This window comes from Columba livia, chromosome 4, assembly GCF_036013475.1.
Source record: "Columba livia isolate bColLiv1 breed racing homer chromosome 4, bColLiv1.pat.W.v2, whole genome shotgun sequence".
NCBI lineage: Eukaryota > Metazoa > Chordata > Aves > Columbiformes > Columbidae > Columba > Columba livia.
Window position 1 is genome coordinate 10,118,733 of NC_088605.1, and position 25,148 is coordinate 10,143,880.

At 39.7% G+C, this 25,148-nt stretch overlaps 2 protein-coding genes and 1 long non-coding RNA gene across 33 annotated transcripts in view; 2 read left to right on the forward strand and 1 right to left on the reverse strand.

Annotated features, from left to right (window-relative positions):
* SH3BP2 (SH3 domain binding protein 2) overlaps nucleotides 1-15,425 on the forward strand; it is a 40,733-nt gene extending 25,308 nt beyond the window's left edge. For 5 of the 7 annotated variants that reach the window (XM_065060430.1, XM_065060431.1, XM_021288653.2 and 2 more), the window contains 12 exons: nucleotides 1,856-1,995; nucleotides 3,068-3,170; nucleotides 5,857-5,974; nucleotides 6,586-6,656; nucleotides 7,055-7,143; nucleotides 9,068-9,133; nucleotides 9,634-10,222; nucleotides 11,297-11,405; nucleotides 11,767-11,822; nucleotides 12,263-12,344; nucleotides 12,547-12,606; nucleotides 13,056-15,425. In XM_065060430.1, the coding sequence (XP_064916502.1) occupies nucleotides 1,860-1,995; nucleotides 3,068-3,170; nucleotides 5,857-5,974; nucleotides 6,586-6,656; nucleotides 7,055-7,143; nucleotides 9,068-9,133; nucleotides 9,634-10,222; nucleotides 11,297-11,405; nucleotides 11,767-11,822; nucleotides 12,263-12,344; nucleotides 12,547-12,606; nucleotides 13,056-13,193 (1,617 nt within the window). In that variant the 5' untranslated portion in view covers nucleotides 1,856-1,859 and the 3' untranslated portion in view covers nucleotides 13,194-15,425. The remainder of the gene's footprint in view (nucleotides 1-1,855; nucleotides 1,996-3,067; nucleotides 3,171-5,856; nucleotides 5,975-6,585; nucleotides 6,657-7,054; nucleotides 7,144-9,067; nucleotides 9,134-9,633; nucleotides 10,223-11,296; nucleotides 11,406-11,766; nucleotides 11,823-12,262; nucleotides 12,345-12,546; nucleotides 12,607-13,055) is intronic. The other 2 variants (XM_065060432.1, XM_005498458.3) reach the window with 2 other exon arrangements.
* A 2,329-nt stretch (nucleotides 15,426-17,754) lies between these two features.
* Nucleotides 17,755-21,151, reverse strand: LOC110359327 (uncharacterized). The gene is made up of 2 exons (XR_002414427.2): nucleotides 20,762-21,151; nucleotides 17,755-20,387 (listed from the first exon to the last, which is right to left on the reverse strand). It is a non-coding gene; the product is annotated as an uncharacterized LOC110359327 (long non-coding RNA).
* A 58-nt stretch (nucleotides 21,152-21,209) lies between these two features.
* The window catches only part of ADD1 (adducin 1), a 60,051-nt gene continuing 56,112 nt past the window's right edge, over nucleotides 21,210-25,148 (forward strand). For 8 of the 25 annotated variants that reach the window (XM_065060400.1, XM_065060403.1, XM_065060405.1 and 5 more), the window contains exon 1: nucleotides 21,247-21,382. The gene's annotated coding sequence lies outside the window, so the exon portion shown is untranslated. Of the gene's footprint in view, nucleotides 21,422-21,583; nucleotides 21,730-25,148 lie in introns of those variants that run through there. The other 17 variants (XM_065060423.1, XM_065060408.1, XM_065060429.1 and 14 more) reach the window with 12 other exon arrangements.

The window sequence follows — 25,148 nt, forward strand, 5'->3', positions numbered from 1 at the left end:
GCCTGTTCTTAGATGAAAAACTTAGCCCAGGACTTGGCTTTGCATGCCTCATTTCAAGGAAATCACTCTTAGCAGTACTGCAGTGGGGTTTGACCTCAGGAGCCAGCTGGTTAACGCTCTCCATTTCTGCAAGATGCAGAGAAATAATGTAAAGGATTTATTTTTTTCTTTTAAATGTGTGGGGAAGGTTAACTTTTGTTAGCATTTTTGTAGTTCTTAAAAGCTTAAAATACGTGTGTGTAGCACCCTTCTTGGACTGGTTAACACACTGCTGTTGCTAGGAGTTTCATTGTGGGAGAGGAGGAGGAAGGAACAACTCAGCTTGGAAAGATCTCAATCATAAAATAAGAACAGGGAGGAAATAGCAGAAGGAAGGATATAGCTGAATACAACAAGAGTAACTAAAAGTAACTTAACTTTTGGTGGGCAGGAAGGTCTTGGAGGAAAGTTGGGAACCCATGGTGCTTTGCAGTGTCTTCGGTGGGAACCTTTCTACAGCCTTGGATCTTATCTTCTCTGCTTTGTGCCTGTTTTATAATACTAGGGACTAAAAACTCATATTTGTGATTAAGTTTTCTAGGCTGCCTAGCAAATTTAATTGAATTTAAACTCTCTTGGTAGAAATTGCGAGTAATTTCCACCTCTCTCCACACAGGCATCGTCAGCAAAGAGCCAGCACTTAGATCCAAATCCTAAGCTGATCTGCTGAATGACCAATTGACCTGTGTGTCTGTTTTTCCAGACACATACAGTGGATATGTACTGGACTGTTGCAATTAATACCTCAACAAAACTGTATCCCTTGCTTATTCTTTTCTCTATGGGTACTTCAAGTTGCCTTCTTAGGCTGGGAAGAGTCAGTGCTGGGGTAGGTGTGTTGTGCTGTAGGCTCCTGGGTTCCTTCACTGAGCTGCACTAATGTCTTCTGTTACTGCCCCTTTTGAGGAAGGGAGAAGCAAACAGGATCCGTTAGATTTCAGTCCTCACTGAAAGCTTTTCAGTTCTAAACCATCACTACTTTATCAGAAACTAATTAACTGGAGCTTCATTAGTTTGTCTCTTACCAGCAGAGATCTCTAGCCCTACACTAGCCCTACTACTAGCCCTACTACTTCTGTTACCACTTGAAGAAAGAAAGGTCTCATAATGATATATCAGACAGAAAAAACTACTAAGAAACTAATTTTCTTGGTAACCTGTTTAAGATGATAGCAGAAAGAGTGGTCACTGTGAAGGTACTTGGTAGAGCATGGCGTTAATAATTGATATATAAATTAAATGGCAGTCTGCAGCAATCTGAGATAAACTTCATTTGCACAGGATGCTGAGATACATCATATGGCTTTCAGTATGAGATTATATACTGGTGCTTTTATTCAGAGTCAAACATATAAATATAAGGAGTAAGTAGTATTGGATACTACTGCAGTTACTAAAATATGACTGTTGATTCCCTTATTATACAGAAAATTATATTGAATAAATATGTGTGGCATAGAACTTAGAAGAAGAAACTGATTTTTCTTTTTAGTCATCTGCCTGATTAAGTCTCTCAGTGTTATCTGAGGCATTTTAAAAATATAAATACTTAAAGAACGTTTACTAAGCACTCTTCCATTGTTTCAACAGCTGTCAATCACTTTTGAGAGCTGTATAAAAATAAACCGGGACTTTTTGCACCATACATTACAAACTTCCTGGAATCTATGAACAGCCGTCTGTGCTACATACTTGACTGCTGAACCATGTTAGTTATTTGGAAAACTTGTTTAAGGAAACAAGCTTTGTTTCCTGGGACTCGTTTCTTGAAGTAAAACCTAGTTTTTAAACTGTTTTTAATTACTCTACATTGCAGAACGATGGCCTCGCAGGAGCAGGTCTGGCCAGTCCCAATGAAGGCCATTGGAGCACAAAACCTTTTGACAATGCCTGGAGGAGTGACTAAATCAGGGTATCTTCATAAAAAAGGAGGCACCCAGCTGCAGATCTTGAAGTGTAAGTTGAATGAGGTTTTAACTAAAGTAAATGTTTTGATTGCTTGCCTCTGGAGCCATTAACACATTTCATGTTAGCAGACTATTTAATGAAGCTGTTCTTCCACTTATTTTGTCTGTCATGGATTACAGTTTTACTGGAATATATGTATGAAAGACTCAAATTGAAAGAATTTATATTAATTGTTTTGGAACTGTAAATCTTAGGTAGTAAATGTTGCAGTTGATTTTTCTTTTACTTCGTTAAATGTCTTGTACTTCACAAGATTTTTAAGACAGAAACAGATTCCCATGATAGGTATCAATTTCAAATATTGTTTTCTAAAATAAATTAGTACTCAGCTTTTTTTCCAGTTGGTTATTCTGTGCTGGAAAAATATCCCCATCTTCTCCTGCTCTTGTGAAATGGAAATTTTCTCACTGCCAATGTTAAGCTGTACTTAAAACCAGTAATTGCTTTTGGAATCAGAATCTATTTACATGGAGAAAACTTAAGATTTGGGGTTTATTTATATGCTATTCATTTGCTGTCCCTGTTTATAACTATACTTACGAAGTTAAGGACACAGATTACTGCCTTTGATAAAGGAAGGAATATTGGTCCCCTTAAAAAAAGAAAATGAAACATCATTTTATTGGCAGTTTTATGTACTTGAGGTGGAAGAAGAAAGTGAGATACTGTCGTGGTTTCAGGATGGCCATGTGTATGTAACTTGTGGCTACCTGTCTCATTTTATTCTAGGTTGCATTCTTACATTAGCTTATTTCTCTAGTAAAGGAGGACAGATGGAGGTCAGACTTGCAGTCTCTTAGGCTTCTTTTGAAAGCATCAGATCAGCTGCCTCCCAAATGAGGGAAGCAAATGTTACCCTTAGTCCTGGAACTCTGTGAATGGACAACTTTACCATGTGGCTGATCATCAATAAATTGTCACTTAACTAGTGTATGCTCCTTTATGATAATTAATAAGATTACTAAAATCTTAAACAATAATTCTACCCAAGTTAAGAGGTTCTAGTTAATGTATTGCCTTTGGATTTATATTTTGCTCACTTTTTTCTTTATCTTTTCAGGGCCATTGAGGTTTGTGATTATCCATGAGGGATGTATTTACTATTTCAAGAGCAGCACATCTGCATCTCCACAAGGTGCCTTTTCTTTGAATGGTTACAACAGGTGAGTGCCAAAGAACTTATTTAACACCCAAGCTCCTTTTACTTACTACAGGGTTAAACTCAACTACATCTGCTGTTTGGGTTAAGTACTGATCTCAGATTACAAGAAATGTATTCCCCTCAAATTGTACATATGATGTTTCCTGTGCTTTGCAATTACATAGCCTTCATCTTCTGTAATTTAACCAGTAAAGGTGTTAAAATTGCAGTGGGCTTACTCTTGTTGCTGACTTAATGCAGGCTTTGCCCATGCAGATACACGTAGATTCTTTCAGACAAATGATCTTTGTTCTCTAATGATTTCAATGATTGTCACAAAAATAAAAAGTAATCAGAAAAGAATATTTATGGAGTTACTGATTCAGTAACACTAATTAGTATCAAAATTAAACCGACTACAAGAGTGATGAGAGAATGCACGTGCAAAATGTCTGAGTCATTTTGCTACACATTATAGATCTTAATATTTGCTTTTTAAGTCAAAGACAAAAATAATGGCTTTCAAGTTAACCAGTACTATCAGAATCTGACTGAGGGCAGCATATGTACAAGGTCTACTAAGAGAAGTCCAACGTAACTTTAGGAAATTACTGTGATTGATACTAAGAAAGGACTAATGAGAGAGAATGTAGAGAAATACGACTTTATTGGTCCTAGCCACTGCAGTTTTGTTGTATTTGTAAATATGTATGTTGTTCTTGTACTGCATAATGTTCTAGGACTTTAGGAATAAGGAAAGACCTATTATTAGGATGTGAGAGCTTTCTAACTGATCACAACAATGGCATATTTTATGAGAATGAAGTTGTAAACATTGCAGCTAATTAAAGATTCAAGATTTAATTGGTATAAGCTGTAACTGTGCTGTAACTTGGCCATGACACTAGCTTCTGTAATCACGTTAATGTAAAAAATACCACGGAACTAGTAAATGCTAGGGACCGTCTCATTGCTTTTTATGTATCTACATTCTAGCAGCCTTGTAGAGACCTTGGTTGGAACTGGGACCAGGTCTTGGTTAGTATTATACACGAACATAAGCATTATAGAAAAATAATTTGGAAAGAAAGAATTTGTTAGACTTGATAGTTACATTAGATTGTGAAAACAAGTCACTCTGAGGCTTCTGTGGACTTTCATTGGGCAGTTTTCAATCAGTAGTCTTTATTTGTCAAGAGTGGACAGGAGATGTGAAAAGTTCACTGGTGATTTGTGATGTATAGTGATGCCTATTGCTAGTATCCCTCCCAGCTGTACCATAGGTATTTCCCACATTAACATCCCTATCAGCCTTACATTAGTAAAATGCTTACAGTTCCTTTTGTGGCTTTGTTTTGGACTGTACAGATGTAGTTTTTTGCATCTGCCATTGTAGTTTTCTGCAACTTCCAGCTTAAAAGTAGGATTTGGGTTTTTTTTTAAAAAAGCAGTCTCTAGTTTAAAAATAATTTTGCAGTTGAAATTCTTCTTAATGGCAGCTTCAGGTTGTTGATAGTTTTTTTTTCATAGAATCATGGAATAATTTGGGTTGGAAGGGACCTTCAAAGCTCATCCAGTGCCACCCCTGCCATGAGCAGGGACATCTTCACCAGATCAGGTTGCTCAGAGCCCCGTCCAGCCTGGACTGGGATGTCTCCAGGGATGGTTCATCCACCACCTCTCTGGGCAACCTGGGACAGGGTTTCACCACCCTCAGTGTAAAACATTTCATCCTTACATCTAGTCTGAATCCACCCTCTTTTGGTTTAAAACCATCACCCCTTGTCTGTTGCAACAGGCCCTGCTAAAAATCTGTCTCCGTCTTCCTTATAAGCCTCTTTTAACGGAATGTCAGATGTCTCTGATATTCTCTTTACGTACGCTTACGAACCACCTTCCATAAATATTAACAGCTTAGGGAAATACTGTATTACATGAGGAAATGGGTGAGTTTAAAAGTTTGGGAACAAGAAAGACAGACCCAATAATGATTGTAAAAACTTCAATCGGATTTGTTTATGGCTTATGCTGAATAAATCTTAATGTTACTCTTTGATTACTCACAGTCTTAGGATTTTAGTCTCCTTATTTGTTCCAAAGGTTTGTAGTGAGCATTTACAACCAAATTTTAGTGTGTATAAGGAATTTCCTCATTTGACACTCCTCTGAGGGGGGAAAAAATAAAAAGAAACAAACTAATGCAGTTTGTGAAAGAGGTTGAGTTATGCTTGCTTTAAAACAATGAAGTTCAAGAAAGTGTTTATAAGGGAAAAATGGAAAAAATAAGTTAACTTAGTATTAGTTCTTATTTATTTTCAACTTGTGGTTTGATTTCCTCTCTGTGCCTCTCTGAAATAAGGATCACAGGCACCCTAAATACTTCTGGCCATGGTGTTAAGCTTGTGAATTAATGCAATTCATTAAAACTATTGAACAGGTGAAAGCATCCCTTTATAAGTCTGGCTGGTAGTTTCAGTAGTGCTTTTTCTCTAATTGGTGCTCTTGCATTGTCCTTTCTAGCATTTTAATGGAGAAGTACAACAAATGCACATATGGGGGTTTTGGTGGCATTTTCCTGGGCTTGGGGGTTATTTTTGATCAGGCAAAACTGGCTGGTAAAACTGCGTTCTGTCAGAGCTCTGTGACTTGCAGAGCAGAAGTAACCTTATCGATTCAGGTTTTTATGAATTGCTTGTTCTGTTTCTCAGGGTTATGCGGGCAGCTGAGGAGACGACATCAAGCAATGTGTTTCCTTTCAAGTTAGTTCACATTAGCAAGAAGCACAGGACGTGGTTTTTCTCAGCTTCTTCTGAAGATGAAAGAAAGGTAACTTGCTGCTTCTTCTTCTGCAACATAATTTTCCTTGAAGCAGGAAGCGAATCTTGGACTTCTCTAAAATCTAAATGAGCTGGATTCACAGCTGTCAATTAAATTTGTATACCTAGTTCTTTGGGCTCCTCTGAACGTCAAGTCTAAATTTTTAACTATTAAATTAGTGTTAGTTCAAGTTGTAATTTAGGGAATGGCTATAGGTGGCATACCAGATGTCATGGTTTTCTCCATATTACTTGTTTTATTTTTAGCTGAGGAATGAATATGTGCATGTTAAACCTTTGATAAAGTACGGAAACTGTTCAGTGAAATCTCTTACTCGTAAACATGCTATGAACAAGTACCAGCTTTAGAAACAACAGCTTGAAGTTTGAATACTGGAAGTTTAATATTTTAATACATTTTTAAAGCATTTTAGATAGTCAAAACATTATGGCTGATAAGTCCTCTCAATGTGTATATAAAGTAATGGATAAATACTAATGGATAAATATTATTTCAATGTAGGTTCCTTGCACAGTTACTCTGTTCTTACAGAGGACAGATACTGTGCATCTTTGTTTAAAGATGGATGTGTTTTATGTTGTATTTCTATTTTTATTGAGAACTGGATGCTATCCCTGAGGAGGGAAATTGATCACTACCATGAGAAGAAAGAAACAATAACAGAATTCAGGTATCAATCCTTTAATCTTTATTTGCTTTTTATCCTTTTTGCACTAGCTCTAGACAATGCTGGTTTAAGGTCTTTGGGCCTACAAGTGATTTACTGTTAAATAAAAACAGGTACAGTAAGGCCCAAGACTAAAAGCCCTTCCTGACAGATAGTTTAAAGAATACCAAGACAAAAGTATTTTTGGTAAGAGACCTTTAAATGTCATCTTTGTGTAAAACAAATAAAAACTTTAAAATTAGAGCAACAATATACCTGGCTGTTAATTGGTGAACAGGAATAGATCGTTTCTGCTTTTCCGGCATTCCTTCTCAGAGCTGCAGTCCTGCGAACAGACACGTTTACAGTTCCACAACCCAAAACCCAGTGATGCAGAAGGTACTGTCTCTTGTCTCTTGCAGTGACTCTGGTTCTGATGCAGACAGTTTCTATGGCTCCGTAGAACGTCCCATTGATATCAAGTATTCTCATCATTCAGCAGATAATGAAGGTGACAAATTTAGACATTGATAAATAAGATTTATTTATTTGCTCATCTATTCTGGATTCTGCAGGAATTATTCCCATACCTTAAGCAAACTGATGCAATTTGCAACTATCAATTCTAGTTTTTACAATGTGTGTATTGTTGCAATTTTAAATCAGAAGTAGATATTTTGTGCCATAAAGCCTTAGTAAGAAGAAATGGTAACTAAGGAAATTTAGATCTTTCAAGGAGGTGTCTGACACTCTAGTAACACTATTTAAAGTTTTTGTTAAGATTGCATGTTGGAGAGTTTGTAGATTTAGCAAAAGGGTAAAACGTCTGCATATGTCCATAAGTCGTAGTGTGGAAACACAAAGTGGTCTTTATTATGATAATTGAATATTATTGACAGTAATATAATATACATATAATAATAGGATACTAGTCACTTAAAAGTACGTTCTGAAAACTTGCAGAGACAATGTAGTAAAACACTGTGGAGCTAGTTACCTCCTATGTAGACTGTAACATTAATTCAGCTGTTCCGCAAAACAAGCAGTCCCCCACAGTGGGGTGTTGTTGCGTATGTGTCATAGGCTGTTTAGTATGAAACAGAACTGATCGTCCCTCCAGTTCAGGAAGATCTTGCATTAGGCATTGGATGGGCCTGTGTGAAACACATAGGGAAACGTTCTTCAGTGACTTTCAACTTACTTTTAAAGTAAGGCTCTGAAAAGCTTATTCTTAGCATATCCTCTTTTATTCAAAGTTTGATACCTGTTGATTGCTGTAGTTGTTTCACAGTAAACAATTCTGACTGTGTTTATTTCTTAATTAGAAGTGAGGACATTGTAGGAAGCCTGTCAGATAGGTGTTCACAGCGTATTTCAGCAACTGACTTCCCTAGTCAAGAAATGTGTTAGTAGAATCCAACGTGAAAAGCCTTGCTGCAAGGTTGAACATAGTTCCTTTCCTAGGCATCTTCTGATCTTCCTTTTCAGATTTCTAAGGCAGGGTTGATTGGAGCAAGTACTCTCATTTCCTGAAAGGAAATTCCTGGCTATTTTTCCTGACTGGGACAAAAAGGCAGGAGTGAGTCTTTTTAGGAAATCCGGTTCGATTGCTGCAAAGCAGAGCAAAACACTCATCAGTGTTTCATGTAGGATTGTAGTTCAGTACTTCTGTGTTTATGGGAGGGAAGGGTTGTATGCAATATGAATCACGTTAAGAGGCCTAGCAGAAGTTAAAATTAGAAAAATTGTAAGAGCTAACTGATATTTTTATCAGATACTTTTACCTTTCTTTGGTTTTTTAAATGCATTTCCCTGGGGCAATACTGCATATTGCCCTCGAACCTTTTATCATAGTCAACGATGAGAAATTACTGCCTAGAAGTAGGAAATTTTTCATATCTTGATTATTCTGACTTAAAGGCAACATGGAAACATTTGTTATGGTGTATTTTTTTTTTTGTTATTTCCAGAGCAAGGCAAAAGAATTGTTTTGTGGATCACTAGGCTTGCTTAGGCTTCCGTATTGAAACATCATCAATGTTTTTGCACTAGAGTTAGGTTCTGGAGATTCTTTTTTTTCAGCTGGTTTTGCCACTGCACCCTTGTAGTTGTGTCTCTGCAACTGACTTGGAATTTTTCTCAGGAAGGCTATAACATGAGAAGGTGTCACCAGAAAGTAAATTATCACTTGAAAGATGGAAAAAATCTAATGTGCAGTGTAGCTGATCTCTCTAGTTGTGATGACTTTCTTAATTCACATAGAAGTTTAAGGAAAACGCCTATTCTAAATAGCGCAGAGGTGGATGAACTTTTTTTCCACCTAGTTTGGAAAAAAAAAAACTGAAAAAATTTATTAAAAAGCAATAAGTACTCAATACTCTTTCTTGGTTCCAGGAGTACCTATCAGAGTCTGACACATTGATTTTTATTTGCAGATTATGACCAGGAGGAAGAGGATGAATCTTACTTGCAGCCAGATACTTGTGACATAGTGAAAGATGGTATGTGATTTCTTTCTTTCCCTTCACAAAATAGCCCATGAAAGGCCACCAATGAAGGCAATATTCCTATAGAATGCCAGATTATTATTTTGGCTTGGTCATATCTGAAGCATTGCAGGTGGTAAAAAAACTGGAGTAATACACAAGTATCTTCTCTTGAGAGGTATTTAGGGACAAAATTTCCTAGTAATAGCAGCAGCAATTCACAGAAAGTGTTACATACCTTTATGGGCATGTTTTCATGCAGGCCTCCAGCCATGGAATGACCTGTATCTGGTTAGTAGTCTGGAGGAGGGCTCATGCTTTTAATGCAGACTTTTTTCTTTATTTATAGCAAAGGGAAAACTGTGCTGAAAATTGTGCTGAAAGTTAAATGCTTATCCAGTGTTTTGGGTAATGTCAGACCAGATGCCAGTAAAATATCTGAAATCACATAGAAAATAAATTTGAAAAGTCTAATTTCTCAGTGTGTCATGTTTCTTGATGTTTTCTTTCTGTAGATATGGTCTTGCCCCCAGCCTACCCACCTCCGCCAGTTCCTCATGTCAGAAAAGCTGCCTACTCAGAATCCAGGGCACATTCCTTTGCTGGCAAATCTACTGTGCCAGTACCACCACCGCCTCCTAAGAGAAGCTTACCCAATATCAAACTAGAGGATGACTTAAACGTGAGAGAACCCCAGTTACAGTGCCGAGCTGAACCTAACCTAAAGGTTCAATCCTCAAGCCGGAGACTAAGTGAACAGCTGCCCCCTGTGCCCCCTCTGCCTCCTTTCAAAAAGCCTGTGTGTGTCAAAGATTCTGCCTCATTGCCTCCAGAGCCTCTGCCGCTACCTCAAGTTCTTCCTACCCCAGAAGGATGCGAGAAGCTGAAAACCTTAAACCTTTCACAGCGAACTCCTCCTCCACTACCAAGCAGTAAACCCAAGCTGTCACAGTTTACTGACAAACCAGCAGAGCCCAAAATGCCAAGAGAACATGGTAAACCTGGGCTGTTTGTGCCACCAGTGCTTCCAAAGCCACCTGTGCCAAGCCACCAGCCCCCTGCAATCAAGCCTAGATCAGAGAAGTCTTCAGGTCCCCAGTTACAGTAAGTATGAAAATACAATGCACTATTAAATTTTTCCTTTGTCTATTAGTTAACTCATTGACCGACATATTTCTCAATATTGTATTGACGCTTGTTTCTCTTCCCTGCACCATGTGTCTCTTCCTTGCAGGGTTGTGGTTTTTGCCTCTGTATTTGTTATTGGAAAATTTTGCAATCAGTTTAGCTTCTGAAATAGTTCAGAAAGAAATAGCAGATAAACCAAACTTTTAAAAAAAGTGACAGCAAAATTTTGTAGTTCATGTGTTTTCAGGTCTGTCTTAAAGACCTTTGATTGCAGTGAATGAGGAGTCTTTATGTCAGAACCTAAATGAACTGCAAAAACTATTTTAGGCTTCTGTGGAGATAGGAAATGTGTTTCATTTTATATTAACATCAGTTTTAGTAAGGGATGTGGAACTAGTTATGGTGATGAGTCAGATGAAAATATTTTTGTCCATTGGATCATTTAGCAGCTCTGAAGAACAAGTAAAAACCTCCTTAAAGACAGTACAAGAAAGACAGCGATGCACTGGAGTGAGTCCAGTGGAAAAGCACCGAGATCTTTGGGCTGTAACATGTGATATGTGAGAAGAGGCTGAGAGAATTGAATTCGTTCAGCCTTTAGGAAAGCTAATGGGAGATCACAGCTGTCTCCAACTACGTACAGGGTGGGTATGGAGAAGGCAGAGCAGTGATCAGATAAGAGGCAACAGGCAGAAGTCACAACCTGGGAAATTACAGCTAGATATTGGGGAAAAACCTTTCACCGTGTGGATGGTGTAACAGCAGAACAGGTTGCTGTGGAGAGGCTGTGGAATCCCCATCCTTGGAGATACTCAAAACTTGACTGGACACAGCTACCTGAGCTGCCTGGTGTAGTTGGACCTGGTTTGTGCAGAAGCTTGGACTAAACGATCTCTAGAGGTCCCCTTCCAACCTAAACTAATCTGTGATTCAGGGGCTAAACTGAAACTTGCTCTTTAGTTCTAGTTTTATTATCCCTTCTGCATTTTATGTGTATTTGATCAGTTTTCCTTAGGAGATGCTCTTCAGTTTCTGTTCTGTTTCTGCCAGGAGATCACCACCAGATGGACAGAGTTTTAGAAGCTTCTCATTTGAAAAACCCGCACTACCCTCCAAGCCAAACCAACCTGATGATGATTCTGATGATGACTATGAGAAAGTAAGATCAAGCAGATGATGTGTTCTCAAAGAGTATTTTTTTGTTGATTATGTATAATTTTGGGAACGTTTCAAATGCATATTTCAGAAAAAAAATACCTTTCTGAAAACAAAGTGCTGTGTGGGTTGTGGGTTATTTTTTTAAATTTTATGTTAGTTTAATTTTTTCTTGAGCTTTAAGAAATGTCTTGATAAATTCTGGTTATTAATAATGGATAAAAAGGAAGAAGCAGCATAAAGTTCAAATCATCATTAATAACTTCAGATACTAGTGGCTGTAGCTTATTTGCATAACAAGTCTCTTAACATTATTAGTTGTCATTGACTTACACAGTGATTTCTTTTCTTTGTATTTTTTACAGGTTGGGCTGCCTGCTTCCATATTTCTTAATACCTCTGAATCCTTAGAAGTTGAAAGGTAGAATGTTACTTTAAAATACTTTTCTAGAAGTCCTACAAAAACCTTCACTGAATAGTAGTCCAAAGCTCATTTTTATAGGTACAATTTGTGTTTAAATACATAATAAAAGTATTTAAATCCCTTTAATGTGGAAATTACTTTTTAGGGGAGTTAGTTGAGGGCTCATGTACCAATTGAAAATGTGTACTACTTGCCAAGTGGTTTTGTTCCATCTGGAGAAGGTTGTTCTGCCAGGGTGCTAGATGGGACAGAAAGCCACATCTTCTGAGCTGTGTTGCTGGTTCAGATGCTAGAACAGTGAAATTCTTTCAGCTGTGATGTACAGTGAATTATTAGAACTAACACAGAGATTTGTAATAAGAATGTTAAGAATCTAGGCATTTTACTTACCTGATTCAGAAAATGCTAACATGCGTAATTACTGTTGGTTTTTTTAGGACATTTAAAGCTAGTAGCCCTCGGGGACAACCACAAAACGGATTGTACTGTATTAGGAACTCATCTACTAAGCCTGGAAAGGTAACTTGCAATTGCTGAAACTATCTCCCAAAACCCTTTTTGATTTAGAGATAAAGTATTTAAAAATTTAGATGTACTCTTTCCTTAAAGCAAGAAAATCTGAGACAATCCCTATCAGTACTTCAGTGATTCCTCAATAATACATTGACTTAGAATTTGCTTATTAACATAGACTGAATATGTTGCATTTTTCTTCTTCAAGGTATTGGTTGTATGGGATGAATCTGCAGAAAAAGTGAGAAACTACAGAATCTTTGAAAAGGTTAGTAGCTGCACTGTGTGTGTGTGCATATGTACAGGCATGTATACGTGTATGAATTTCATGTATATATATGTGTATAGGTAGATATTGGAACTAACAAGTTAAAGTCTAAACAGTTTTTCATTCCTAAAAGTAAAAATAATCTGCTTTACAAATATCTGGTCTAGGATGAGAGTTCGAGTACTCAGATCTGGGCTTTCTAGTCACTGTATTGTGCAAGAGGCGAACTAGCTGTAAATGTCCACATCCAAATTTCAGCTCCAGTCAAATCCTAAAGGAAGGAATATTAAATTCCTGAGTTTAATTTGAACTTATTTGTTTAATCAACTAGTTGGCAAAACAGTATGTTCTTTGAGAGAAATTCTTAGTTCTGATGATGGTGGGTTTTTTTAAACATTTAGTTGGAAAAATTGCTGTCCATGATTACATATGTTTTCGTTCTACAACAGGATTGCAAGTTTTATCTGGATTCAGACATCATGTTTTTGAACATGGGAAGTTTGGTTGAATACTACAGCACCCACGTCTTACCCAGTCATGACAGCCTGATTCTTCGGTGTCCTTATGGTTACTCTAAACCAAGGTGACATGACTGACAGAATTCACTGACGCTTAGGACAAATCGTTTCCCTGCTGCCCTTGAATTAAATGTGGGCTCCTACCACTGTTGGAATCCCGTTGTTTGCACACAGAAACTGAGTCTGTTTCAACCATTTATTCTCACATGAGTTGGATATAGACTCATTTTAATGAACTCTTGGTAAAACCTTACAGCCCAGATCAGTGGATTTTACGGTCTTTTCTTTTAAAAAGATCTCAACTGATTACGCTGTGAAAGCTGTCCATGATACCTACACCTTTTATAAAACTGCTGCTATTACTAATCTCCGTGGAATGTGGAAGAAGCGGTCTGAATACAGTCAATACAGAAGGGGGTAACTTCTGAACGTATATCAGAATTCACTTGTGACAGGGAATACTAATACTCTGACTTGAAAGTATCACTCCTTAAGTCAGCACTGGTGCTCAACTGAGAGTCTTTGTATTACTTGTATAGTTGACGTGTAAATGAAGACTTCTGTGCAAATAATTTGGTTTACTGTAGGTAAAGATAGTCGGGGAGTGTGGCTTTTTTTTAAGCCACCTCATATGCAAATGTAACTTCTGATTACGGTGTCTGCAGTAATCAGTATCAGGGTACTATCCAACTGATAGAGTTGTGGCATCCCCTGTGTCACTTAATGACGTGCACTTCAGGTAGGTGTGGAATAATATTGACTTGGCTTTATTGGGAGCCCCATTCCTTAGTTTTGAACTGGAAGGGTAGATGCCACTAGTGTTTTTACTAGGAAAGAGAAAGGACTACTTAAGATCAAGGGGGAAGGGAGGGATGAAATCTTCTAAATCCCCCAAATTCTGAGTAGCAGTTTTCTCTCACATTGCCATCATCAAAGGTTCTTTAAAACAAAACAACAGAAAAATGAAACCATAAGTGTGATGCTATCACGCCATAAAACTCTATGGCCCGTCTTTTAGAATCAAGTTGTCAGCCCAGCTCTAAGGCAAAACATACTGTCCTGGTCTACTTCTTGTAGATCACCAAAAATTTGTCCATTATTAAAATCACTACTTAGTTTAGTTTCGTGCAAAAAAAACTATTAAAAAAAAAATCTGTTTTTAACATACTGTCAGCACTATCAGACTATTGGTGATGGGCATTAGCAGGGTGATTGTAAGATATGTTCCCTGATATTTTGGGGACAGGTATCCTAAAACCAAGGGCTTGATATTTATGCCAAAATTACCCTATTCCTAAATTTTAATAAAGAGGATAAATTTGTTTTAATGACCTGTTAAGTAACTTTGTTGCCTCAAAAGTACTGTTATAATGGTCTTATATCTCTAATAATGTTTACAAGACTTGTAAAAATATTTTTTTTTAAATCCTGTCACTCCTGAAACAGGAGGAAGTATCTGATGTCTGTCAATCTGAGTCTGTATCCATAAACTTCATTTTTGCTGTTACCTTTTCAAAGTTTATACATGTCAGGTTTAATCTTGTTACAGTTAGATGGTCACAACTTTAAAAACATAAACAAAACCATTACAGAGTAAGAATTTTCTGTTTATGAAAACAGCAGACCAGGATTTAATCCCTAGGGGATTTTCCTTAATTAAACAGATGTAGTATTAGGACCATGCGTAGGAATCAAGGCAAGAAACTCTGCCTTTGTCTTTTGTAAAACACAAACACAGTATCAGTCTTCTGATCTCTGTTCCCACTGTAATAGGTTTTATGTGCATGAAGAATAGGCAGTACTTAACTTCAGATTCTGTTGAATATTGGATATTTTTAAGATTCCAATTCCTTTTATTTTGAATGAGTATCCCTGTGGTTCACTGCCCTGTTACGATCTCGTCTGTAAAGAAGGCTCAGCCATTTTAAAAGATATTTTTGGCATATAGATATATGTATATCAGAGCAAGTTCTAGGATCTTGCAGTATTTACATATACTGTTTACAGAGTAAATTCTTCTCTGTCTGGGAATAATTGACTTCATTGTGTTTTGACAGTCATACTTACAGTATGCTATCATTGTGGCCCTATTTAGATGTCATAATTTTGTTTGCAACCACATACTCTTAAGATTTTTAAACCATAAAAATACTTGTGTAATCAAATACATATAAAACATCACACTGTCTTTATCTGTGTAATACAGTATTTGCAAATATGTAAAATGTTGTGTTAATTTCCTTTTTTATATAAATGTATATATTTCTGAAGTGGATAAACTTTCAATGCCAGTTCACCTGATCTTGTGCAGTCGTCTTTAATGTCACGGATATGTATGTTAATGTTTTTGTTTGTGGTTGTGTTAAATAGTGCTTGATTCTTCTAACTGTGAAGTCAGGAGAGTTCGTTTGCAGCCCCCTTAGGAAGCAAACCTTCACGTAAGCAACACTAAAAGAAATTTGGGATTCTGGTCATCAGACGGTGTGACTGGGGCTAGAAATTACCCATGTTTCATTTCAGCGTTTCCCAGGTGCAGGGTTGAGGACTGAAGCACTTAGTTCGTCTATGGACACAAAAGTATGACCATAACCAAAAGAGCATCTCAGAGGAAAGGGAATGTTTGAGCAAGTCTCCAAAGGTGTTCTTCAGGAGCTTGCTTGGGAAAAGAGGACCTTCCCATTTCCCAACACCCAGCAGCCCTGCTGCTCAGAAATATCACTGTGACCTGGTAGGTTTACAGCTGTAGGTTGGCACAAGCATGGTAGGCTTACAACCTCTACTAGGTTTACATTTCTGACATCTCCAGAATTCAAAGTAGGAGGTATAGATAAGGACATGCTAGGTAATCCCCTCAGCCCTCCAGAAACAGGTAGAAGGGTTCTAGACGAATCTGCAGTCACTGAAACTCTCTCTTCTGAGTCATCTTGCTCCTACACAGTATTCTAGTCTTTTTAATGCAGAATTAGATGAAGTTAAATTGTTCGTAAGGAAGAAAGGCACGGCTAGAGCGCATGGCTCATAGTCAGTCTCCTGTATCTCTTACTGACCTGACTACTCTTTCCTTCATCACAAATGAGCCTCTTGCATCTACAACCTACTGGAAGGTCCTTAGCTTTAAAATTGTTTGTGGAAAAGCATAAAAGCAGTGTTTGGTAGGCTAAAAAAAATGGAATTTGAAAGTTTGATAATGTCCAAGTCAAAATAATTGATACTAGTTTGGGAAAAGTGTTGCCTCTTGTATCTAAACTTCCAACAAAAAGTGTTACAGGTAATGTTTCGGGGGGTGATTACTCTTCTAGGGAAAGAAATTAGAATGGTTTTGAAAATAGAAGTTTCAACAAGGGACTGTTAATCAATAGGTAGCATGTCATAAAAAGTGAATGGATATCCAGACAATTTTTCCATGACAGTAAATGTGCTTTGTGTCTGCAGCATGTCAAGTATTCTCTAGTTCAGAACTCCCGTTTTTAGAAGAATATAAATAATCAGTGAGAGTATTCATGGCCTCTGGTGCTTCATGCTTCAGAAAGTTCAAAAGGACACTGAAGATTTCTGATGCATTAACATGATTATTTTGAATTTGGAGACATCTGCTGGTAGGCTGTTCTGTGCAGGGTTCCCACCACCAGGAATCCAGTTGCTGAGCTCATGCACAGAAGTCATGTGAGTAGAAATCAATCCAAAGTGACTTCGGATAGAAGCTGGAAATTGAAGCTTAACTTCATTTGATAACTTCATGGGCCAGGTCTTTGAAACTTCAGACAATTTTGGCTCATCTTTTTCATATAAGTAGCAATGTTATTTAGCAAAATTACTCATCTGAATGTCTTTTAACCTAGATGACAATGAAATTGAATTTTATATTCCTGTGTCCAAATTATTCTTAAAATAAACTGTGAGGTAGAATTTAGATAATGGCCATCTGAGCACCACCTAAATTATCTCCATCATGAAGCATTAGAGAGTTGTTCTGAACATTAAATACTTCACCTAGCACATGATGTTGCCATAGTTTCTATCTTGCTAAACAGTGAACTCCTTGAAGTCAAGGAGTTTTTTCTAGCAAAGGGAGTTCTTGAGATGACCATGAGTACAGCCTCTTAAATAGGAGAGATCATAGTTCTTTAACTGTAAACACTCGAAGTACCAAAAAACGAAATAACGAACACTACTAAAACTTTCAGAGTAGATAGTATTTGAGCTCACTTTAAACCTGGATGAACTGAAGTGATTAAGTTCGGTGGGCTTAGAGTACATAATAGGACTTGTAGCACAACCAGCCCCAAAATCTATTCCTTCAGGTCTTCCATTCTTGCCTCTTAATTACAGGATGGTCATTACTATCCCTCACCTGTATCTGCTCCCTCACAGCATCTAGTTAGCAGAGAAGTGTGAAATCCAGCTACTTGGGTTCATGACGTGGCCCTAATGGTCATGGAATCTTAGCGATATTGAATCAATTTTAATATAATGTTACCGGCACATAACTCTCCCGAAGTTGGTTTGCACAGTAATGACAATAACTGTTTGCAGGATGAGATCTCTGGAATGGCAGCTGGGACAAACAATCAAATTTCTAATAGTACTTTTGGCATAACCTTACCTATATTGACTGACTTCAGGAATATTACATGGAAGCCATTAGATTTTATTAATGCTGTTATACACAGCGGAAATTAAGAGAACCCATTACATCATTTTAAAAAGGCATTTAAGTTCACTAATTTCAAAGAAAAATCCCTCACAAGCTTTTCAGTAGTAATGCTACACGTGCGTAAACTCGCTTGTACCAGCACCAGCAGAGTCCCGGCTGTCAGTGAGACACATGACACTTCTAGGGCTGCTCTTGGGGTATTTTGTACAGATAATTTGTGCTCATCCATGCGTTCCCTCCTGCCACTCCGGGTCTGGTGTGACCGGTCAGGGACTGGCTTTGACTCTTCTGGCATCTGACAAGGATGTTTTGATGCTAAGAATCCCATTTTGAAGGCCCATGGGAAAACTAGCAGAGAATTCACAGACTGGCATTGTTTTAGTTAGAGGAACCAGAACTTTGACTGAGAAGTGGAGTAAAAGATCTGCATGAGGTGCAAAGCAACAATGACATGAGGGAAGCAAGTCCTGCCCAGTCAACAGATTGTCAGGATAGAACAGTTCTGGCAGGCCAGGAGGGAAAGATCTGTTTTGATGCGATCATTGCAAGTTTACAGGTAAGAAAACTGACCTGGAACTGCTTATGCGGAAGGAGGGCACCCCATATAAAGCAGATTTGTGACATCAACTTGTACTGTGCTTCTCACAGGTAGCTGTAAATAGTCTGATCATCAAGGAGTGCTAATGCCAGGCAAAGAGGTCAGTTGCGTAAAGATAATTGTACAGTCTTTCTTTCCTGATCCCTAGTAAAGCCAAACTAGCGTAATTTGTAAATGGATACATTTGTATTGGCTCTTTTATTTGAGGCAGTATGATGCACATTGAGTCTGCTGTACGTTGAGTGCTGCTGATGCTTGAGCCTGCTAAGGAAAACAACAGTGCGGATGAGTCAGCAAGTGGAATGTGTGTACCACTGAACTCGTGCTCTCTGTAAATAATGTGGTAGTATTTTTCTGGTTTTTAAGGACCAGTAACCATTCTCCAGCCCACGTGCAGGTGTGCATACAGCAAGCACAAGCCTTACTGGCAACAAGCTTGTCTGTCATTTTCCCAGACCTCTCACAAATAGCTCAAAGATCTTGAAGGGGCCAAGTGCCACAGACTGAAAAGTACCGTGTGGTTCGTATTGTTCCTTTTGTTGCAGCTGTAATGCTGTAAACCCAGCTGGTAGGTGTTGTCACAGACAAATTCTCCATGTCTTATTTAAGTGTTTTTTTAGATTGTCTTTGCTGTGTTTCTGCAGCACTGTGTACCATGTTGGTACGTATGTGCCCTTCCTTATGTTTCCACTTGTGTAATCCTACCTTTGCCTTCGCACCGGCATTGCCCTTCCTGCAGCTGGCTGGGTGGCAGTTCAGGGACCTGGTCATGCCAAAAACTGAACTGGCAAGATTAACATTGTCATGCATAAACTTTAGCAGCCTTGGGCTGCAAAGCGGGTTGGTTGAGTTGGCTGATTCAGCAAAAATCTGGCCTCACCCTCGCCCCCCATTTTTCCATTGGATTAGCCAGGTGAAACAGTATCTTCTCTGGCTTCATGATTATGGGATATGATACAGGGAGAGGGGGGAGAAGGGGACAGCAGGAACCGGTGACCTTGGGCAGGTCACAGTTTAGGACAGCAGAAGAGAGGAGTAAAGGAACGGCACTTTCCTGCAGCATTTACCCATCAGATCGAACAGGTGCGATGATAAAACACATCATTTGATCCGCTTAAGCTGCTTGTGACACCACACCTGGTAGTTACACAAACACTTTAAGCCTGCACTGCTAGTGGAAGAAATGACCCTGCCCTCCCCCAGCTCCTGGGCACTGCTGCTGTCCTCAACATTCCCCTCTTGGCACTGCTCATCTTACAGCCATGCGCTGAGCTGCACAGGAAAAACACCCGTTTTAAAACAAAACAGTCTTTTTTTTGCTTAGTTAGTTTTAACATGGATCCATTCTCCCATGTACTTTACCAGACAAGAATAGAGTGCTTTGTGTGTTGGATGCTATGGTAACGAAAGGAAACAGGTAAATGGCGTGGAAAGATGGAGAGTTTTGACAGACAGTCATCTACACGCCAAGGGGAAGACAACACATGGGGCACGTGGCTGGACCTTGCAGGTGCTGAGCACCTGCAGATCGCAATCAGGAGACTTTGAACCAGGACAAAAGCGGGGTATCTGGTGTGTAAACACATCCACTGGGTTTAACCAGGTTCAGTACTAGACAGGGGAAGTGACTTTAATATTTGAGGCTTATAGCAACAGTTCTTCAAATAAAAGTTAAGACATGATTTGCTAATTATTAGGAATTACCCTAGCACATGTCCTATTGTGGGATGTTTTTGATTAGGCAGATCTATGTCCACGATTTGTGGTGGTTGAGTTCACATACAGTTTTGCGTATAACTGTACAGCCTGTTTTTCTATTCTGAACAGTGAACAAATGAAATTATTTGCCAGAAAGCATGGACCAGGTAAGTGGAGTGTGTTTCCTCGATGGCAGGTGCTTGGAGCAGGCTGGATTCCTCCCGTATCCCAAGGGCGAGATGTTTACAGCTCCTGAAGGCGCCCATCAGGTTCTGCTGGCAGAAGTCTACTTTTCTTCTGATCCTGTGGATAACTTGGGGGTGGGGGTACACATAACAGAAAAGAGTTTAGTGTTTCTGAAAGCGTGTTCCCAGACCCCAAACTCTTCATTTGACATTAGGTAGGGACTATACAACAGTTTCCAAAACGAAGTGTAAAGTAGCAGTCTTAAAGTGATATAGAAATGATAATAAAAATTTACAGAAAATAAAACCAGCTAACAGAACAAGTTAACTTTATGGTTGGTGCTTTATTTGCAGGGACGAACAGACTCTGGGGTCACACTAGCCATGCACAAAAGATCTAGAAGATCTAAAGGTATGATTTATAACGATCTAAGCAGGCCTCCTATGTACAAGCCATACACTGGAATTTAATATCCGGACGGTATTTAACCGGCTTAAATACCTTCAGTTTTGACAGATGTCTCTAACCCTCACCAACGCGGCTCTCAATTCCGACTCCCCTCATGGATGTCTGCTCTTCTGCATCGATCTCGACCTGCTTGGGGCTTCCAGCTCCCAGACGCCGTCACGGCTGCATGCGGAAGAACCTTTATCGTGACGCATCCTTGCCAATTACTCGATTGCAGCCCCTGTATCTCAAGATAAGCTGCCCAGACGGCGCGCCGCTGCTTTCTGAAAGGATCCAGATGCACAGAAACCCCATCCCCGCGGCGGGGGAGCCTCTTCGGGATCGTTCGTGACCCCCCGACCGCTCCCGAACCCTCCCGACCCCCGAACGCTGCCCGGGCCGGCAGAACTGACTCCCCGCTCTCACCCCCCTCGCGCGCGTCCCACGGGCCAATGGGAGAGCCGCTTAGTCGCCGAGCGCTCGCCCTCCAATGGGTGGCGCCGTTATTGGCCTGCGGGCTCGGGAAGCCGCACCCTGTCAGGGTGGCTGTGGGGAGGAGGGAGCGGCGGGAGGCGGGGCGCGGGGCCGGCGGCAGAGGCGGCTTCGTCAGGGGAGCGTCTGCAGCGGACCCTTCTTTCCCGCTCCCTCTTGCCGCCCTTTCTTATCTGTCCTCGGGTGAGCGCCGCGGCGGGGGGCGCACGGGGGGCGCCGCTGGTAACGGCCCGTGGCGAGGCGGGGGGGGTGCAGCCGTTAACGGTTCTCGGCGGGGCGCGGGCGGTGAGGGGGAGGCGGGCGCTGCGGAGGGGCGCAGACTCTGCGGGGAGGGGAGGAGGGGGGAGGCGAGGCTGGGGCGCAGACGCTGGAATCAGCTTGTTTAGCCCGGGGGGGCGGGGAGGAGAGAAGAGGAGGGGGCGGTTGTCTCTGCCTTGGAAACAGGCGGCGGGCGAGTGGGGGGTGTGTGTGGAAAAAAAAAACAAAACAACACCACAATAAACAAACCGGCTGCTCGGAGGGTGCCTGCGGTGAGGGGCTGTTGCGGGGAGGGAGGGTTGCGGGTCTCGGGGGGTAGGGTGAGGTGGGATGGGGCGGTGCGGGGTCGATGCGGGCTGCGGGGGCAGGTTCCTGGCGGCTCTGTCTCGGAAAGGCGGGTCCCCCTGCCCGCCGCCAGCCAGGTGGGATGGGATGCTGCTGCTGTTGCCGCTGCAGGAAGCGGCTGCTCAGCGTATAAATCTCCATTGCACCCAAGCGATGCGTCTGCTGCCTCTTCCCCCGCGGCCTCGCTGCTTCACCTGCCCCTTCTAGACTTGGAGGTGACCTGCTGATTATGCTTGGCGAAATGCGGGCATTAGAGTGTCCAGATAATCGTCCGCAGAGGACGCAGGAGCGAAGTGGAGATGCGATGCGTTTGTGCGGTGTTATTGATTGGCCGGGTACCAGCAGCGGCAGTTGTTTTGTTTCCTCTGCTGCAAGGGGTATCTGTAGTAGCATTTCTGGTGTCTGCTTTTGATACAAAATGTCACATGTCTCCCTGCACATAATTACTACGCAGTCTGTATGCAGCTTTTAAGGTTGATTCTCAAGCTACGTTTGCTTTAGGTAAAACTAGCAATTAGGGAGGGGGAAAATCCAGTCAAGCTGGAAAAATATCCATGGCCGTACTGAGATACGGGACTAGGAATAGCACTGGGTTTAAATCTTTCATGAGGTACTGCTGCAGCGCAGTGGTGTGAGCTTGTTGCTGGTTTTGATGTATTCTCTGCTTTTTTGTAAAGTTGCTATAGATCATAACATTATCATATACCAGAAGTATTCTGTTTTCTTGCTGGGTGACTTAGGTCTTTATATGAAGCTTTACAAAACACCTATAGCTTCAGTTTAGGAATTCTCAAACCACAACTACTGCTAGATAATTTCTGTAGATAATTTCTGTGTTCTTTGCTGAAAGCTACAGGTATCTCCATGCATGCAGACTGTTTATGGCTCTGGGTTCTTGTAACGTGACTGAATGTGATAATAGAATACTCATCACTTCTTAAATGCTGCAAATGCATTTTTTTTTTTAATAAAGAATTTACTTTTAAAATAAATACAAACTATTTGTGAAATAGGTTTCCATTTTTCTCTATTAAATTAATTGATATAACAGTTCTGTGCCTCAATAAGGAAATAATCTTTTTAGAGCTGTTGTGTAATTGAGGAAAAAACGTGACTATTGACGGGCTCCTTAATTCTGAAGCAGGTGGCTTTGGTGTTTATGTTCAGTAAGCAGATTTGATGTGAACATGTAAAAATAAGTCTTAAGTGAACATAATGTTCCGTGTAGTTTGCCTCAATTATGGAATTTAAACTTGGTGGTTTCCAGGAAGAGACAATTGCAAATTACATCTTTGCTGTAGCAAGATAATAATATGTGCATTGCTATGTTTGCATGTTTAAGTATCTTGTAGTTTTACTGGAGTTCTTTTCTCTGTAGAAGTTCCGCACTGAAGAGAGTGCTTTTTAGCCAAAAACTGTTGTGTTGCCCAAATATTTTCTTTTTATGGTTGACTCTTACAAAATGGTGTAAGAAATCTGAACATTTATGCTTCATCTGAAACAATCATTTTTCTAGTGTGTTGTGCCAGTGAATTCATTAGAGTATGGTTCACTAATGCTGCAGAGTGGAGAAGGTCACTTACTGAATCAGTATTTTTCTGTGACAGTTCTTTTAAGCTGTCTCCAACAGAAAATGACTCAACCCTGTTCTCATTCTTCGCAATTCATCATCAATATTAAATGTATTTTGCATAGACAGAATGGAATAGTTTGAGATTATGTGGCCAGACCCATTTGGCTGCTGTGAGACAGGCATGAGGATAAAGCTACTTCCGCCCCATTCAACTCTTTAGTTTTTGAAGGGCAGCTTCACAGCGTGAAGTGCTTTTAACAGATCTCCTCACCCAACACTCTGTGACTTGCTATAGGAGGAAAAAGCTGACTTTGAAAGTAGCCGGTTTTGTTAATAAATAGAATAAAACGCTACAACAGGAGGTTTCAAACTAGGAGAAGGATGGTTAGCATGTTGGTTGCTAGTAAGCATACAACTTCTATGTGACAAGTGTTTTCTAACTCTGGGGAGGCTGGACAGTAAATCTTGTACCCACTGCTTTTCCAAGTTGTAGAAATAGTTTCTTAATTATTTAAGAACTGTAGCAGTGGTGAATAGTGAGTAATTTGTAAATCTCAAACTGCTGATATGCAAATGAGCCAGTCCTGCTTTGAGGGAAAAATCTGCAGTAACAAAACTTGCCCACTACTTCTGTGATGGAGAGCCTATCAGAGAGGTGCTGCTTCTGTTGTGTAGTGAGGACACCTGAAGCATGAGCACGTGAAGTAAAAAATAATGCTAAATTAGAATTTAATCTTGGGCCATGCTGTATGGCAGAACCTTAAATAACAATCTCTGGAACAGCACCGTATTAGTAATTCTTACTATAACTAAATATTCTGAGACACTTTCAGAGTGGTAGACACTTTATAACTGCTCACAATCACTTTTAAAATAAGTTTAAATTGCTGATTCTGCTCTGCAGGTCGTTTAACATCTGCTGAGGAACCTGTCTAAAACTCTTCTTTTAAATTATGGATATCCTATATTAACAGATTCAAAAGCAGGTATTTTTTTTAAATAGTAGAAGTTCCTAGATTACCTGAGTTTTGCAATTTTCATTCATGTAATTTAATCAGCCTTCTCAGGGGAGAAGATTACCTGGTCTCACCACTTATTCATAATTTTTCTTCAAAAAATACTCCTTTTTGCTAGGGCTGAGAACAGTAGCTGTACAAACCTGTTGGTAAAGAAAAGTCTAAAGTGTGAATCATGTAAACCAGTTTATTTCCCAGGGAAAGCTTCTTGTCATTAGAGGTAGTAATGCTTAAAAAGTACTTCTTGTGCAGATAATTTGATCTATGAAGATTTTTACTTCAAAACTACCTTTTTATATAATTTTAAAGTACTATGTGTATTATTATAGGGTTCTGTAGTAATTTAATGGAATGTTCAACATAACTTTATAACATCTGTTACCATCTCAGTAAGAATTTTTTGATTATTGAGAATAATCTTGATAATCTTTAATCAAATTGGAGCAAATAACTGATCTCTTTCCTTGCCAGTCAGATGATGGTGTTTACTGTGGTTTTGTTCAGAAACTGTAGTGGTTAGTAGTTGCAAAAGTTGTAAGTGCAGAGACTTCAGGAAACACTGGTTTTAGGACTACAGCTTTTTCAAATCAGCTGTAAACCAAGGGCTACAGTTTAGCTTTCTAACTCATGGTCCTGAATAAAGTTTAACTATTACTGCTGCTTTGGGGAATTTTAAAGTCTAATTGTTCTTCATTTCAGGGCAAATTAAGTTTTAGTATAGAGATGGATTTGAGTAACTACTACCAGTCAAGCTGGC